Below are 18,416 nucleotides of genomic sequence, written 5' to 3'. Positions count from 1 at the left end.
CCTGATGGACACAGTCCAAGACACAAAACCCAAGCCATTTGAGAATTGTAATGCCTCCCCACCCCATCCCCAACAATCAGACCTGTTTCTAGCCCAATCTCTGTAGCCACCATCCAGGGGAGAAATCACTGTGAAGATGGGGGTCAAGGTTCCTCCTCACAACCAACAACTGTTCACCAACTACCACCAACAGGCGCGCACACGCACACATGCACCCTATGGAGAAGGGACCAATCAATCCTACCAACTATCCACAAAGCAGGCTAGCTTGCTGAAGCAATAAAGCACCCCTAAAGATGGGAGGTAGCATGGGCCAGGCAAATCAAACCATTACCACCACCTTGACTATTACCTCTACCCAGACCCTGATGGAGACATCCATCCCGAACCAATAGCCTTGGGATAAGCATTACATCCAGCCCACTGCCCTCAGCCATCATCCTGGGAAATGATCCTTGTGGAGATGCAGCCTGGCAACTGTTTCTGCAGGTGCTCTAGCCATAGCTACCAAAGACACAGAAAAGAAAAGACCACAGCCACTGGCACTGTTGGAATGATTCAACATCAGAAATTGGTATGTTTTTTAGTAGTGGAAATGACACTAAAGAACAGGTGTTAACATTTGCTTTGCTGTTACACCCTAAGGACCATGATGAGACCTTTCTATGTGACTTGCAGTTAAAACTTTCCCTATGTGTTATCTGCCCTATTAGAATTAGAATGTTTGATCTCTCTGGGATCAGGGACCGTTTTACTTTCCTATTTTGTCCCCAGAGCCTGGCACAGTGCTTTACAAATAGTTATTTTTTTTAGTAAATGCTTCATTCATTCCCTTAAACCCAGAAGTAGACTTGTACTCTGGGCATATATTTCCTTACTATTTATTTATCCTCCAAAGTCCTTGTCATAGTTTTTAGATTTAAGTCTCCTTAATATGCTCTCCTGAAATACATCTTACTTCAGCTTTTTGTGTACCTAAGATCACTACTATCATCTTTGCAGCTCTGTATTTCAATAATAAGAATCTAAAAAGGTAATGAGAGAGATGTAAGAGATAAAGAAGGAAGAATTTTTATTCTCAATGTTGCCAGAATGAAAATCCCTGAAAATAAAAACGAACAAACCCAAAGGGGCTGTTTTCTTGCTTCCAGGATAGGGAGGTGGTGGAGTGGGGGAGAAGGGAAGTTGTGAAACTATGTTATTCAGCAAAGGAGAGAAACCCTGGTCAGAAACAAAAGGTGGTGGCAGTGGAAAGGGAAAGAGACCAGGTCTTAGAAAAAAGAAACTGAGGAATAAGGAACCAGCCTAGATGAGGAAGCATACTGAAGGTTTACACAAAGAGGAGATTCTAACCACAAAGTTCTTCACTGCTAGACTTCATGTCTGCTGGTGCTCATGCTCTAGGGCAGGAGAGCAGATACCAGAGGCTTCAACAAGAGTCCTACTTCCACTGCTAAGGTTACAGCTGTGGAGAGGGATACTTCTTGATGATTCAAATTGGTGCTCTGAAGGACTTTTCCATCATCATTAAAGAACAGATAATGTCTAGATTATGTAGCACTATACCAGAAGGTGAACTTGGGTTAAATAGGTGGTACTATAGGCTAGTCTGGGAATCTGATCTTGTCATGGGAAAATATGTTTTACATGCTACAACAACTAATGTGCAAGTTAACTTTTGGAAAATAAGCTGTTTATAAGCTGAGAGCTGCATGCAGAGAGCTACAGACTAACATTCTTAAAGAACACCGAGTTTTAGGGAATGGCTAAAAGGAAAGAAACCTTTGAAGAACACAGAGAAGGAACCTTACAAGAGAGGTAAGAAAACGAAAATAGTGTATATTAGCCAATGATGACGCTAGAGCAAAACAGAGAGACTAAAATGACTGAATTTACAGATGGTAACAAAGTGAATGATTTTTGTGATCAGTCAGTCCTTGCACCAGAGGGTTCTACTTCTAGTCAAAAATATAAACGAAAGCTGATTTTCTCATTTAAAAAAAGGTATGCAATACACTGTATTCCTGACCAAGAGCCTGATGCCCAACTTTTTACAGAAATGAACACAAAAAAATTTTATTAATTATAAATGACATATCATTAACAAAGCATCCTGTAATCTGGTTAAATAGTAGCATAACCCCAATTCTATTTAATATAGTAAAATAATACATACAAGGTTCACATTTTACTACTTCATAATTCTTGACTTCTTTTTTGTAGAAATAATGAAAATGGTAGAGTGCTGATAGGAAATTCAGTAAGGCTTTTTTTGGATAACATATCTTTTGTAGTTTTATTACCTTCATAGTCTCTCCCTCCTCCCCTACTCTTTGGGGAAATTTTCATTAGCACCTTTGAGAAACAGAAGTCAGTACAAGAGGGGTGGGAAGCTCTCAAGAATGAAATTCTGAAGGCAAAATTTTCAATTAGAAGAAATAGAAAATTGTCTAAAGAGGTGAATATGACTCTGAAGAAAGGTCAATGACAGACTTAAAAAAGACACACACAGAAGAGGCAAGTGGGGACAGATAACTATATAACTAATCAGTGTCAGGAACATTAAAGCTCAGAATGAGCTTTTTCAGTATGTTTGGAACTAAGGATGACCCAAAGGTCTATTGCATGGAATGGATAGGACTATTGCATGGAATGGATACAATAATAGCAAAAACATTCAGGTCATTTTGCTTCTGCTGTATCTAGCTAGGATAGAAATCTAGGAGGGAAAAGAATGAAAATGCTTAACAGGTAAAAGACACCAGAAGTTAATTAAGAAAGTACCTAGCTTCTCTCAACAGATTCAAGTGACTAGGCCTACAGGATATCCCAAGGAATAAAAAGATGGCCAGTGCCAGCAGATCACAGAATATATGGAGGGGAGTAAAGTGTTAGAAGACTGGAAAGCCAAGAAGGAGCCAAGCTATAAAGTGCTTTTAAAGTCAGAGAATTTTTTATTTGATCGTGGAGATAAAGTAGCCACTGAGTTTAGGGGGATGAGATATGTTCGGACCTGTAATTTAGGAAGATCACTTTGATAGATAAGTGGAGGACAGAGTACACCCCAGACCTGAGGCAGGGAGATCAACCAGAAAGCTACTGCAATAGTCCGGGTGTGAGGTAATGAGGGCCTGCCCTACGGTGGTGGCAGCATCAGAGGAAGAGAAGGGATGTTGTACAAGGTGTTGTGAAGGACTGGATATGGACGGGTATGATTGAGGAGTTAAGAATAACACTGAGAATAACAACTTATTGCCAGCCTGGGTGACTAGGAGGAGGATGGTGCTCTCAAGGGTTTTGGGGGGAAGACAATGAGTTCAGTTTTGGACATGCTAAACTTGAGATGTCTATATAGGACACTCAGTTTGAGAAGTCCAAAAGGCAACTGAAGATATAAGGTGAGAGGTTAGAGATGGATCTATAGATCTGAGAATCAACTGCATCATAGAGGTGACAACTGAACCCATGAGAGCTGATAAAATCACCAAGCAAAATAATAGAGGGGACCCAAGATAGATCCTTGGGGGACAGTCACAGTTAACAGGCACAACCTAGACAGAGATACAAGAAAGGATACTGAGGAGTGGTCAGATAGGTAATAAAAAGCTCAGGATAGAGCCTTGGGAGACACCCATGGTTAGCAGGAACAACATGAATGAGGATACACCAACGGACAATGAGAGGAGTGGGGTCAAACAGGCAAGAGAATCAGAAAAGTAGTGTCATGAAAACCTAGAAAGAAGGGAATATCAAGGGGAAAAGGATGACTGACAATTATCAAATGCTGCAGAGAGGTCTAAGAAGGATGAATATTGACCTGATAATGACTAGACCCAAAGAGAAGTCATTAATGGAACAATGAGAACTGCTGGGGAAGACTCCAAGGATCTGTACTTGACTCCATACTGATCAGTTTTAAAACTTTAGGGAGTTGTTAAATCTACTAACCAGTGGAAGTTATTAAAGGAGAGGTGATTAATAGAAATGATTAACATTTTAATTCAAATTCAAAGCCTTCTGCCATCTGCTTAAAATTTTTTTTTAATGCTGATTGAAGCACACTATTTGCTCTTTTTTTGTTTTGTTTTGTTTTTGCTTTCTCATGGTTCCTCCCATTCGTTCTAATTCTTCTATACAACAGGACTAATGTGAAAATACGTTTAATAAGAATGTACATGTACAGCCTATATTAGATTGCGTGCCATCTTGGGGAGGGAGGTGGAGAAAATTTAAAACTCGTGGAAGTTAATGTTGAAAACCAAAAATAAATTTATAAAGAATTTTTTTAAAACTACATTGACTGAACTTGTTTTGATAAATAACATGAAACTGTCAAATGCCCACTCATAACCTTTCCTGCAAAGTACATTTGCTGAAAAGTTTAAGAATTATTAAATGAAAGGAGGGATATGTCCTTTAACTGTGACATACAAATTCCAACCTACCTTTCCATTTTCTTTCATAAAATTTCCCTGCATGCACTTGATGTTCTAGCCAAGCTGAATTCTCATTATCTTCTACTCTCCATACCAATTCAACAAATATTAAATGTTTATTCTGTGTACGCTAGGCACTAGGGAAAGATGTAAAATTTAGATAAGTTATAGTTCCTGATCTCACTGGGCAAAGGAGACGATACATACCCCTAAAAGCAATAATAGAAAGTAACATACAAGTGCATAAGGGATAGACATAAAGTACTTGGTTACCTCACTTTTGTCATTTCCCTTCCTTCATAGTTTCTTACCCTATAATTAACTAGTCGAATAATCTCTCCTTCAATCCCTTGTCCTTCTATTGAGCTATATAATAAGGCTGGGACCACAGGGGCTTTTTTCCTCAGGGTGTTAACATCCTGGGGGAGACGTTTCTTTCCCAGGGTGGTCTAGAGATTATTATTCCTGCATCTCACAAGTCTTCTGCTGGCCTTCAAAATCCTGCTCCCTCACCTAGTCTGATCTCAGGATCTTAAAGTTTCTATCGCCATAATGCCTCTCTCACGAGGTTTGTCTTAAGTCCCCCATCCCAACCCTTCACAACCTCCCTCTACAGGACCTCTTGGAACAGATTCCTCTCTCCACATCAGTGCATGGGCACTGGTTGGGCTGTTCTCTCATCCTGTGCTGTCATCACTCCAGAATTATTTTCTGTGTTGCTACCACTGTCACCACCCCCCCTCCACCCGTACTCCTCTGTTTTTGACCCTAGTGAAAGAATCACCAGTTAAGAGTTCTGTCCATCAGCTGTCTGTAACCTACTAATCTTCAATCCTGGGTCACTTCTACCAATGATCTTTGTCATGCCTTTCCCAAGCCACAGAATACTTCTAGAGGAAGTCATTAAATTATGTTGCTTTCAATAGATTTTACCTGACCTAACCACAACTGGGTCCTCAATACTGCACAGCAGTCCATTTATTCCTGTCTTATTCTCTATTATATTCCCACATATGCTGTTGTAAACTTTCCCCTATCTTCTCAAGCTTCTCCTACTTCCCAGGATGATCTTGCTTACTACTTTACTAAAAGGGTACACAAAATTGAGGCCATCTGACTTCAGCTCCCAAATCTTCGTGGTGGAAATCCCTCTATTCCTGTGAGGTTGAATTTAGTTGTTCCATCCCCCTGAGGCTTCCCATGAATTTCATAGTTTAAAAGTCTCTTTTTTTTTTTTTCGTATTTCTCATACTTAGTCTGGACTTCACTTCAGCACAATCTGCCTTGTAGCATAGTTGTTTCTAAACATGCCTTATCACTCCCATTAGATTGTAAACTCCTTGAGGGCATGACCTATAGCTTATCTGCTCCTTTTCCCAGTTGCTGGCACACTGTCAAACACATAACTTAATAAGTGACCACTGAATTGAATTGTTCACTTTTCCCCATGAACTCAATGTACTGTAATTTTTTCTTTTAGAACTACCAAAAACAAGTTTTCTAATTGTTTTCCCTTCAAATGTAGCAACCTTAAAGGCAGGAACACAAAGAAAATCAGTTTATTCAGGAAAAAAATATGGTTAGAGTTTCCAGATTTAGAAACAAGGCAGATGAATACCCAGTAGAAAGGATCTCGTCAGTGAAAAAAACCCACTCCTCAAGAAAGCATTAATTCCTTATATTTTGCCACTCAATATAACCATAGAGGAAAGGTTGCTAGAAATGTCAATAAAAATTAGAATTTTAAATGGTGCCAATTGTAATACCAAGATTTCCTTGGTTTGAGGATGACAAATTTCAGACTGCCTAATATGTATATACGTATTAACTAATTTCTTACTTGGTTAATTTCACCTTTCCAATGGTAAGAACAAGAATCAGCAGTCCTTATATCCTTATAATGGTATCAAAATTAGCATTACCAGTTAATAAAAAAAATCTAGGAACTTTTTGTTTCTCACACACACACACACCCACTCCCCCCTGCTGCTTGTGACCCTCTAGCTTAGTCTGGTACTCCAGCAGGTCTGAAGTCTGGAAAATCGCTCCTAGGACTCCACAGCTGGCACGACACAAGCAGAGAGCTCTGACTAGAAGCAATCTGTTTTCTAAATCAAGGATGTGTGGCTGCCAATATTGCTAAGCCTTGTCTGTGGCTTATTTAACAACAAGTTTGGCTCTCCAAATAAGTGCTGGCAGTTAAATGAATATAACAGCACTAAATGGATGTAGCTTTTAAAAAAAATATTGACAACTACTGAGAGGGTACACAAAATTAAAAAGAAATCCCTAAAACCATAAAAGTTGAACAATAATATGAAGTACGGGGTAAATAAACAAGAAATGGAGATAATGTTGTGCCCTACAGAGCAAAGGGAAACATTCTTTCTAATTATAAGACTCTTCGAAGAAGCTCTGAAGACCTTCCCCAAGAAGTGTGTGCCACTTACTTTCCCTCCATCTAATATCTAAGGAACTGAAGCCAAAAATTAAGGCTGCTAATGACCTCTGAATTACCAAATCTAATGGCCATTTTTAAATCTTCGTCCTTCTTGAACTCTCAGAAGCCTCTGACATTATTGATTATGCCCTCCTACTGGATACTCTTCCCTCCCTTCACTTCAAATCTACTACATTCCTGGAGTATGGTTGGTCTTATAGAAAGCAGCACGATGGAAAATTGGGCAAAAAGGGATTCAGCAGCCTTGATCAGGAACCCATGAGACAGGGAGAAAGAGATGGGATAAGCCTGAGTTTGGCAAATATTTATATCTCCTATACCACCATAAGCAGTATTAAATTGGTACAAAAATTACCAAATTAAAAAACGCTATGCTCCTCCTTATAGAATTCTAAAGTACCGCTTCCCCTATCCTCTGACTTGACCAGGGTTTTACAAGTCAATCTATACATATTTATTATGCAATTATGTTGTGTCAGACACTGTAACAGACATCGAGAATACAAATATAATGAATGAAACCATCCTTACTTGCAAGGGGCTTGCATTCTAATGGGAAAGCCAATTAGTACATCTATAAGTATACACAGAATACAAAGTAGTTTGGGAGGAAGTAGAAAAATGCTTCATGTAGGTGGTGATACTTCCTGGTTGAAAGAAGAGTGGGATTCTCTGAAGTGGGGGTGATGAAGGAGCACATTCTAGGTAGGGAGATGGCCAAGCATGGAGATGGGAGATGGAATGTCATGTCTGAAGAAGGAAGAGAAGGCCAGTCTGGTTGAATCACATAGTACAGGAAGGCGAATAATGTTCATTGAGACTTAAAAGATAAGATGAAGTTCGGTTTTGAAAGGATTTAAAAACTAAACATATGAATTTTTATGTTAATTAGAGGCAACAGGGAGCCAGTGGAATTGCTGAGTTGGGGAATGAAGTGGTCAGATCTGTGCAGTAATGTGTAGCATGGACTGAAGCAGAGAGAAAGGCAGGAAGAAAATTCAGGCAACTTGTTGAAACAATCCAGGTGAAAGTGATGAGGGAGTAAGCAAAAGTGGTAGCAATGTGAACAGAAAGGAGTTAGACTCAGAGATGTCACAGGGGTAGAAGTGGTAAGATGACAACTGATTGGATACATGGTGAGGAAGTGAAACTGTTCAGTTGTTTCTGTTGTGTCTCGACTTTTTGTGACCCCATGTGGAGTTTTCCTGGCAAAGATACTGGAGTGATTTGCCACTCTTTTCTCCAACTCATTTTACAGACGAGGAAAACGAAGCAAACAGGGTTAAGTGACTTGCCCAGGGTCACACAGCTAGAAAGTGTCTGAAGACAGGTTTGAACTTGGGAAGATAAGTCTTCCTGACTCCAGGCCTGGAATTCATTGTGCCACATCCATATACATAGCTGCCTAAGAAAGTAAGGAGTTGAGCATAATAATGGAGTTACAAACCTGGGAGGTGGAAGAATTCTGGTGCCTTCAACAGAAATGAAGCTTGGAAGAAGGAAGGGTTTGGGGGTCGGGGTTGGGATGTAGATAATGAATTCAGTTTTAGACACACTGACAGCAGTTAGTTGGTTTTGTGGCACTGAAGTTCAGGGAGAAGACTGAGGCTGGATATAGAGATATATGAGTCATCTGTATAGAGATGTTATTAGGACCCCCTGTGAACTAACTGGGTTATTGAGAGGGCATAGAGAGAAGAAGGTCTAAGTGAGAAACCTAATTGCAAAGGGTGAGGAATGAATGAGAGTGAGAAAATGATGGCAGAGAGGACAGACTTTTTTAAGGAGTTTGGCTATGAAAGGTTGGAGAGATAAAGGAGGACAGTTTGAGAGGATGGCAGGGTCTAGTAAAGGTTTTTTAAGGATGAGGGAAATTTGGACATGTTTGAAGGTATCAAGGAATTAAGGATTTAAGAAAGAGGGAAGGGTAGGGGTTTGAGGCTGCAATCTGCTAAAGATGGGAGAGGAAGGGATGAAGTATACATGTAGGTGGTGGCCTTAACAAGACCAGCTGGTTAATGAACAATGTCAATGAAGATACAGGCGCAAGAGCTGGCTGGTTTGCTTTACTGCACTCCTACAGACTATTTCTCTAATTGAGGTCTTCCGTATGTTCTACTGGCTACAAGAAGGGGTAAGCAAGAGAATAATCGGTACAAATCTGTCACCATTACTAGAAATATAGCTCAAAACACATGTACTAGGGTGGACCAATATATCTTCACATAAGTTAACTTCCAATTTCACACGCCACGCAGCATCTCTTTTCTCCACCCCATCTTTTGAATACAACTATAGTTGAACTGACATCTTTATCTACTCTACCATTTATTCAAGGCCACAATAATCACTTCACTGTCCAAATGAAGAGCTCTACATGTTACAAGAGATCCCATTTCACATCTTCAGCTTGCTTTATCTTTTTTTTCTCAAGGTTCCTAGTTGGAACTTTTGATTCTGCATCAGCAAGTCCCCCAAAATCTGATGTATTGCAAAAGTCCCAAGTTTTGAGGGAAACTTCCTGCTTTTGCGAAGAAAATCCTTCTACGAAGACACTATAACCCAAATCTTCCCTCTACTCTAACTAGAAAAGAATTGGGATTATAAAGCTGGCCATTTAACATATATCCTCTTCCTTTCCACTCCTCCCAAAACTCACACTGAGATTAAAAAAAAAAAAGATAGTTCTTGCTCTCAAGGAGCTTACAATTTAATGGAGGAAGGCAATACACAAAAGGAAACTGAAAAGGGGAGGAGGAGGCCACAAGGGGGTACAAATCAAACAAAAGCTGCTGCTGAAAAATGGAAGTGTTACCTGGAAAGTTCTGAGCCCTCTATGAGGGATGGCTTTGGGAGGAGTTTACTGTTCTAACATCCCAATCAGAAGAGAGAGGTAACTAAGGGATGAGAAGGTGAGTATCAAAAACAAGTCAGTTGGCATAGTGATAAGATTTCAAGTGATCAACTTATCTTAGAGGAGGAGTGACAATCCCTGGAGTCAAAACCAACTAGGGCTGCTGACAGAAAATAGAGAGTTGCCTAGAAGGTTTTACCTTTTAATGAAGTTATTGACAAATATTATTTTCAGTTAGTAGAGATGTAAGGAAGGTTAGAGATCAGAGGAGATACTCCTCAGGTACCTTGAACTATGTCTCCAATAGTTAACTTGGGCAACTCAGAGGCCCGCAAACTCAGAACAAATAGTAGGGGAAGCTCCCCCATAGCTATTGGGGGGCAAGAGGTTTGCAGCACCACAGATTTGGTGACAGTAACCAAAATGGTTCTTCACTAGTACTCTGGGCAGAGTAGAATCTTTCATATTAGAATCACTCATATTAGGGGTGGGTGGCTACTACCAAATGTCACCACATGGCAATTGAAGCACCAAAGAAGGCTCACTATGTTTCCCTTTTTATGTGGGAAAGGCTTCTGATGCCTGCCAAGGATGTTTTTTTTCCTAGTTCCTAGGGATTCTAGGGCCATGATTGGCTAAAAGTCTTTTATTTCTTAATCTCTGCTTAGGGTGCAGAAATTTGTTACCTCTAAGAACTAGTATTCAGTTCTACTGCCTCTGAGATCCCTTCTGGCTCTAAATCTAGTATCTTATGAATTTGTTTCTCCAATTACATATAATGGATAGTGCACGTGAATCCACATTTGCAGTAATCTTGGTAAGGCCTGAATTGTGTTGGCCAGTTTCTCCATCTGATTTTCTTGGTTCTTGTTCTATGGCTAACAAGAAGCGGTGATACCGAGAGAGGAGGAAAAGGAAGAGGAGTGGTGGCTCCACCGTTTTCTTGCTCTTCACTAGCATTTTTATTATTAGCATTGTCACCAACTGTTTGAAGCTACCTGTCTACTCTGAGTGTTGGTGAATCTACATACTGGGCAGGCCTAAATTGGAGTGTATCACCTGACGCTAAAAATAAATGATTAAAGGGACCACTCATTCCTTTACCTTGTAGAATTCCTACTCCTCCCTTGCAATTCCAATGATACTGTAACACAGTGAATGAAGACATGCATCATTGTTAATTCTTATTTTAAATATCAGTAAAGTTTGATCTTTTAAAAGATAAAAACAAATACTGTAATACTTCCTTTCTGTACCCTCCATAGATTACCTTGTACTTCTCTGGGGTGTGGGCGGGGCTAAGTGTACTATATTTTACAGAGCACTGATTTGAGGGCAATTACAACTAAACGTGCAAAGGAATACAGATAAAAGAATCTCATCAACTCTCCTTTCAATCGCTTTCTAATTATCATAGGTAATAATGGTCAGGTCGTAGGGCATGACTATGTGGAGCTACGATTTTGCTGGTGTGGATATCTCCCTCATTAGTGCATCAGTGCAACTCATAACCCATTGAAAATTTCTCCCTCTGTGCCATTCTTGTCCATGTTCTTCCAAGATCCATCCTACAAGGGCGATTTAATGATGAGTTAGAAGCTTTCCTCTATGTCTTGTTAGTGTAAGTACAGTATTCCAGCTCTCTATTTTCCCTTACCACATGATCAGGCCATTTCCCTTTCTTTTTAGAGTAAGTTTTATTGCTTTGGCTTTTACATGACAGTCATTTCTGGATATAACTTCTCCTTTTCTTCCTTTTCCCTTAAGTCTTGGAATAAAGGAAAATGGTTAAGCAAAACCAGACAATGCAGTGACTGAGCTTGACTGTACACATAATATTTCATGCTTATAGTCCTCCACCTTTCTACCAAAAGGTGTATTTCAACATCTGTTCTCGGGGATCAAGAAAACTATAATAAAAATAAATTTAAGGTAAAAAAAGAAAGACCACTGGATTTGCCTCTCCCTCCACCCAAAAAAAAAAAAGAGGTCACTTGCAACCTTTGTGATTGAAGTTTCAATAAAGCAGTGGCAGCATAAGCCAGACTGCTGGGAGTTATGAGGGTGTGGGAATGAAAGCTGTAAGAACAGATCACATATTTGAGAAGTCTGGTAGTAAAATGAGAGAAACTATATGAAAGTAGAAAAGAAAGCAAAGTCAATTCATCAATCATTAGGCATTTAGTATGTGATTATTACGTACCAGACACTGTTCTAAGTGTTTAAGAGAAAAAAAAAAAAGGTGAGGCAGCTAGGTGGCTCAGGGAGTAGAGCACCGACCCTGGAGTGGGGAGGACCTGAGTTCAAATTTGGCCTCAGACACTTGACACACTTACTAGGTGTGTGACCCTGGGCAAGCCACTTAACCCCAACTGCCCTGCCTACCCCCTGCAAAAAAAAAAACAAAAGGTGAAACACTTTCCCCTGTTCTTAAGGAGCACTAATATTTTAAAAAGGGAGACAGCAAGTAAATGATTAGGATATACAAGATGTAGAGTGGATGGAAGTAATCTCCAAGGGAAGACATGTGTGTGTTTGGGGAGGTGGGGGGCGGGGGGGGGGGGGGAGGAGGTCAGTCCAAATGCACAACATACCATGGGTAAGGATCAGCAAGAAGGCCAGTGTAGCTGGGTTGCAGAATATGTGGAGAGAAAGAGAGCACAAAGAAACCTAGAAAGGTAGGAAGCGGTCAAGTGATGAAGGGCTTTAAATGCCAAACACAGGAATTTGTATTTGATCTTGGAGGTAAGAGGGAGCCACTGCAGTTTATTGAGTACACATAGCTTGACATGACCAAACCTGTGCTTTAGGAAAATCGCTATCACTTTGTCAGCTAAGTGGAAGGTGGGATCGGGTAGAGACTTGCAGCAGGGATTCTAACTAGAAAGCTATTACAATAGTCCAGGTGAGATGTGACGGGGGCCTGTACAAATGGTGTTGGCTGTGTGAGTAGAGAGAAGGGGATGTAAATGAGAGATGCTTTGAAGGGAGAAACAACAAAATCTGGCAAGAGACTGGATATGTGGGGTGAGTCCAAGTAAGAAGCTGAGGATGACACCAAAATTGAAAGCCCGAGTGACTGGGAGAATGGTAATATTCTCAAGAATAATAGGAAAGTTGAAAAGAGCAGAATGTTTGAGGGGAAAGGTAATGAGTTCTGTTTTGAACATGCTGAATATGAGATGCTTATAGCACATCCATTGAGATGTCCAAAAGGGAGTTGGTTTATCAGGAACAGAGCTCAAAAGACTGAGGCTGGACACATAGATCTGAGAATCATCTGCATAGAGATAATAAATGAACCCATGGGAGCTGATAACATCACCAAGAAAGAGAAGACAGAGAAAGAAAAGGGCTGAGGACAGAACTCTGAGGGAAGTTATGGTTAATGGGTGACCTGGAAGACATGTGAGAGGAAAGGCTGAAAGTTTCTCATTTAAGGGGAAAAGATACCTAATACTTTAGTCTCTATAGAGCTTAAGCTTTGTTACCCTAAAATCATAAAGATTTGAAGCTACCCCCGCCCCCGCCTGCTTAAGCCTGCACACACATGAATGCTCTCTGAAGAGAAAAGCCATATAGTCAGATACACCCACATCCTGCATGCACACACAATTACAAACTTTGCAACTGCTATCTCTATCTCTTTTAGCCAAATAAGGAAACTAACTGAAATATGTATTCAGGTCAGATATGAGCATCCTTCCTTGTTCCTAGAATGTGAGGCCATTCGTCTCCAACAATAGAGATGGAGGTCCAGGCATTAAGGAAAAGGTCTTTCTCTGAATTGTTTTTATTGGGGTTTTTCTGATATATAAAAAGCAGGCGTTTATAAGGGGCCTCCCTACACCAGTCTGCCCTTGACTTGCCAATAAAGCCTCTGTCTGACCTTGAGAGACCTCTGATTCTTATTTCAGTAAGGATTTAGTGTCCCACACACATAAATGAATATCCAGAATACTAAGAAGCAATAGTGAGACGCGTAGCAGGAGAACCAAGAGAGAGAAAAGTGTAAAAAAAAAAAAAACTTAGTGAGAAAAGAGTATCTAATAGATGGTCATCAACAGTGTCAAAGGTTGCAGAGAGGTCAAGAAGGATGAAGACTGAGAAAAGGTTTGGCAATTTGGCAAAAAAAAAAAAATGGCAATTAAGGATCACCGATAACTTTGGAGACAGCAGTTTCAGTTGAATGAGGTTGGAAGCCAGACTTCAGAGAGTTAAGAGTGAGGAAAGAAAGTGAAGGTACCAGTCGTAGATAGTCTTCTCAAAGAATTTAGCCACAAAAAAGAGGCAAGATACAGAATGATGGCTAGCGGAGATGGACAGATCAAATGAGAGTTTTTTAAGGATGGGAGGGACATGAACATGTTAATAGTCAACATAGGAGTTAAGACAGGGAGAGACCAGAGGATTAGTGAAGAAGTGGGGATGCCAAGAGGGGCAATCTGCTGAAAAAGGGAGGGGATAGGATGAAGAATTCATGTAGAAAGGTTTCCCCAACTCATTAGTCAGTAGATAAAGAGTAGATGGTGATGGGGTGATAGGAGTTTTGTGAGATTAAGAAGAGGGAAGAGAAAGCTTTTGGCAAATGGCTTCAATAAAGTGAAGTCCTTACCTGAGAGGATGGGAGTGGAGAAAGGAAGGGCCCCTATGGGGCAGGGGGAAGGAGAAAGATGGGTGTGATGGGAAGTTTGAAGGATGAAAAGATTTGGGATAACTGCTGTGGTGATTGGGATAGTGGATCAATTAAGTATGAAAGTATTGCCAACTGCAGGGAGGATCTAGTTGAGATTATGAAGTATTAATTTGTACGTGGATTTAATCTACAGTTGCATGATTTTCTACATCTCTGTCCAGCAGCACATGGATAGGAGTAAAGGAGGCAGAAGGTAGGAGTGATTTAGGGTTGAGGTTTGGCAAAGTATGACTGATGATAAAGACAATGGGGCAAGGGATTCCAGAGTAGAATATATTTGAAGTGGTTTGCCAAAGGGTCAAATAAAGGCCTTAAGGACAAAAGAGACCAAAGCACGGTTAGATGCTTTTCTAGGGAGAGGGCCAGACTTGTGATTTCGTAAGGGCAAGATTTCTTGGAGAAAACAGAACTGACAATGGTGTAAAGAGTTAAGAGATAATTATGGAAGCAGTATTTCAGAGGAGGTAAGAGAGGTCATGAGTACATGTGAAGCCTAGGCTCTAGAAGGGAGCAGGCAATCATTTCTCTGTGACTAGAGAAATAGTTGAGAGGACAGATACAAAGATAGTGATATGCTGAGGTAAAGATAAAGGTATATGAGGCAACTCATTACAGGAAGAAGTGAAATCAACTGTTAAGAGTATATATATATGCTGAGAGTGGGGATAAAGTTAGGAATTTTAAGGAGTGAAGAGAAGACACAGAATAACTGTAGTGGTCAGTCTCATACAGAATTCATGAAACTTAAGTATTCGTGAATAGCAAGTTAGGGCCAGCTTGACATCTGGCCACATGACTTTGTTTAAGTTCAGCTCTGGATATGCATCTTTTAGAAGTTCTCAGTGACCTATAAGGAGGGAAGAAAGCTACACTGGGGGTGATTCAAGTTTGGGAAATTGTTACCATTTGACTTAGGGGGGGTTAAATAAAGAGGCAGAAAAAGAAGGCACTTGAAGGATTTGATCAGGAAGTTTAGGATAGGAAGGATTTTGAAGGGGTAGTGGACCCAGAAAAGTAGGAATGGCTGAGTGAATGTATGTCTGAATGAAGGCTGAAAGGCTCAGGAGACATGGTAGAGCAAAAAGGAGGAGGCAAGGAGGTTCTATTCGGAGAGAGAGTACTGATTTTGAATTCAATAGAAATGACAAAATCTGTCTTCTTGCTTTCCCTTCCCCTTTGTTGTTTCTTAAGAGTCTCATTCTAACTATATTTTATCTCTTTCAAAAGGAAGCTTCTCCAGGACATAGATTGTTTCCTTCTATATGTCTAGTCTTACTGTATTATATTTGATTGATAAAATGTTGGATCACAGCACACCAAAGTCTATCTTGTTTTTTCCTCTAGACTTTTTTTTTTAAAGACTGAGGATTTTAACCTTTCAAAATATAATTAATTTTAGCATCTAAATCATCTTTAACCCCAAAGTCCAGCAAAAATAAGGAAAACAATTAGTAGGTGTCCCTTTCAAAAGGCTTCTGCTTCTCTAATCTTTCAAATGCACATTTTGATTCCTTTTTTACACTTATTATTTGCAAGTATTTGTACCTTATTTAGATAACAAAAATAGCTAACATTTATATAGCTATTACTATGTGCCAGGCACTGTGTTAAATCCTTTGCAGTTATCTCATTTGATTCTGTTACTATTATCCCCTTTTAGAGATGAGGAAACTGAGGCAAAGAGAGGTTAAGTGACTTGCCCAAGATCAAACAGCTAGTGTCTGAGGCCATATCTGAACTCGGGTTTTCCTGATTCCAGGGCCAGTGCTCTGTGTTCCCCTTAGATGGAAAGTCATCTAAGGAATCCATAACCTGGACATTAACAATCCTTGGACACAGAAGTGTAACAGCCACAGAAAGTGTACCTTTAGAAACAATAGGTTAATAAGACAAGTACCTGCATGGCAATAGGTCCTGGAGACATTTGAGAACTGTAATTCATTCCCATCATGCCCTGCATATTAGGCTGCATAACAGAAACCATTGGAAATCCTTGTTGCTGAATTGGCATCAGACCTATTCGAAAACATAAGAGCATTATTCAAGTTAATAACTTTTAAAGTCTGCTCTTAAAACTCTGTTAAGTAATCCTTTGGGGTATACCAATAATTAAGTATTCATTATACAAACAGCAATTAGCACGCAAAGTATACTGTGTAACACTGTAATAGAGATTATGTTGAAAATATGAAAGGCAACAAGAAACTCATACTGGTATGTCCGAGAGACTCCAAATATATCTTAAAGTAAGTTTTGTATTTCATCCTCCCCTTTCTCTTTGGTTTAAAAATATAAGTGGTCTAAACTTGGTCTCTCTGAAAAAGGGACAAAAATGTAGCTCCCTCCTTTCTTTGCAGAATTAGGGGGATTATGGTCATGGAACACTATATATAGTCAGACTTGGTCATGTGTTGCTTATTTTGCTGAATTTTATTTTCTTCCTTTTTAATTTTCTGTTACAAGAAACGGCTCATTGGATAAAGGAGAGGGATAAGTTTGGAAATGAAGGTTATTTAAAAACATATCAATAAAATTTTTTTAAAAATCAAGTAGTCAAATATTCTCTGAGTTATATCACTGTAAATTTCCTCTTCCCTTTTTCTTCTTCAAGACTGTGTCTCTCTTGCCCAAGCTAAAGTAAGGACTATTTATACACCTCATTCCACTGACTGACATGGATGCTCTGTTTCTGACCTGGGCCAGTTCAGCATTCCTTAGGCAACCTCCACTTTCCCCAATTCCTTCCCACTCCCTTTGTAGCTCAGAACTCTCATGTTCAAGAGATCTTTCAACTTCAGTGGATGGAGGGCAGGCTTTACAGGTGTGTACCAGTACACCTGGCCATGCTCAATTTCTAACATTCTTTGTCAAACAGTCTAAAAAAGTTTCAGGGTATCATTAATACATTCTGCTTCTGGAATACAATTTAGTAACTATGGAAATATTTTTGAGTTTCCTTCTCCTCCATGTATAGCTTTTAACTTAAAATGATAAAAGCAGAAAATAAGTAAAAAAAAGTATTATCATAATTCCTTCTTAAAGAAATTTTTTTAAAAAAGAGACATCTGGGAGCCAAGATGGCAGAGTAAGCAGGAAATCACCTGAACTCTCCCATATTCACCTCCAAACAACTATAAAATAATGCCCACAAAAGAATTCTGGAATGGTAGAACCAGCAAAAAGATGGGGTGAAACAATCTTCTAGCTAAAGAAACTTGGAAGGTTGGCAGGAAAGGTCTGTCTCACTTGGGTAAAGGAGGAGCACAGTCCAGGACAGGAAGCGTCCTGGGAAGCCAGTAGCAGGCCCTGCCTCAGCAAGCCAGCAGGAGGCCCTGAGCCCCAGGGTGGTGCTAGGTGAGCAGGCAAATACCAACACCAGGAACCCCATGTGCCTCAGCATAATTCCAGGTGGACAGGCAGACACCAGCACAGGGACTCCCCAACAAATGCCAGGCCGGTGCCAGGATTCCTCAGTTGCCTCAGGGCAGTGCTGGGGGACGGGGTAGATGCCAGCGCTGGGACTCCCCATATGCCTCAATGTAGCACCAGGTGAGCTGACAGACCCTTGTGGCCTCTAGCAGCACCAGCCACCTCCCACTCCACACCCTCAGTACAGCACCAGGCAGGAGGGTTTGCCATGGGCCTCAGTGCAGCACCAGTACAGCACCAGGTAAACAGCCAGGGCCCGTAGCCCACAGTGAGGGAAGCTTGGGATAGCGCCCCTTGCACTCCAGGGGCAAAGCTCAAATTTAAAAATAAGGAACAAGGCTGAAAAGATAAACAAAAAAAACAGAAAAAGAATGCAACCATATAAACTTATTATGGTGATAGGAAGATCAAGACACAAACTCAGAAGAGGACAATAACGTCAAAATGCCTATGGACAAAGCCCCAAAGAAAAATGGGAACTGGACTCAAGCCTAGAAAGAACTAATAGAAGAGCTCAAAAAGGAGTTTAAAAATCAATTA

General features: G+C 40.2%; 1 protein-coding gene across 4 annotated transcripts in view; it reads right to left on the bottom strand.

The window, feature by feature from the left end:
• Positions 1 to 18,416, bottom strand: part of SYNRG (synergin gamma) — a 99,075-nt gene that overhangs the window by 67,485 nt on the left and 13,174 nt on the right. For all 4 annotated transcript variants that reach the window (XM_036754202.1, XM_036754203.1, XM_036754199.1 and 1 more), the window contains exon 3: positions 16,345 to 16,463. In XM_036754202.1, the coding sequence (XP_036610097.1) occupies positions 16,345 to 16,463 (119 nt within the window). The remainder of the gene's footprint in view (positions 1 to 16,344; positions 16,464 to 18,416) is intronic.

This window comes from Trichosurus vulpecula, chromosome 4, assembly GCF_011100635.1.
Source record: "Trichosurus vulpecula isolate mTriVul1 chromosome 4, mTriVul1.pri, whole genome shotgun sequence".
Taxonomy (NCBI): Eukaryota; Metazoa; Chordata; class Mammalia; order Diprotodontia; family Phalangeridae; genus Trichosurus; species Trichosurus vulpecula.
The sequence above is the reverse complement of the archived record's forward strand: the minus strand, read 5'-3'. Positions and strand labels throughout refer to the sequence as shown.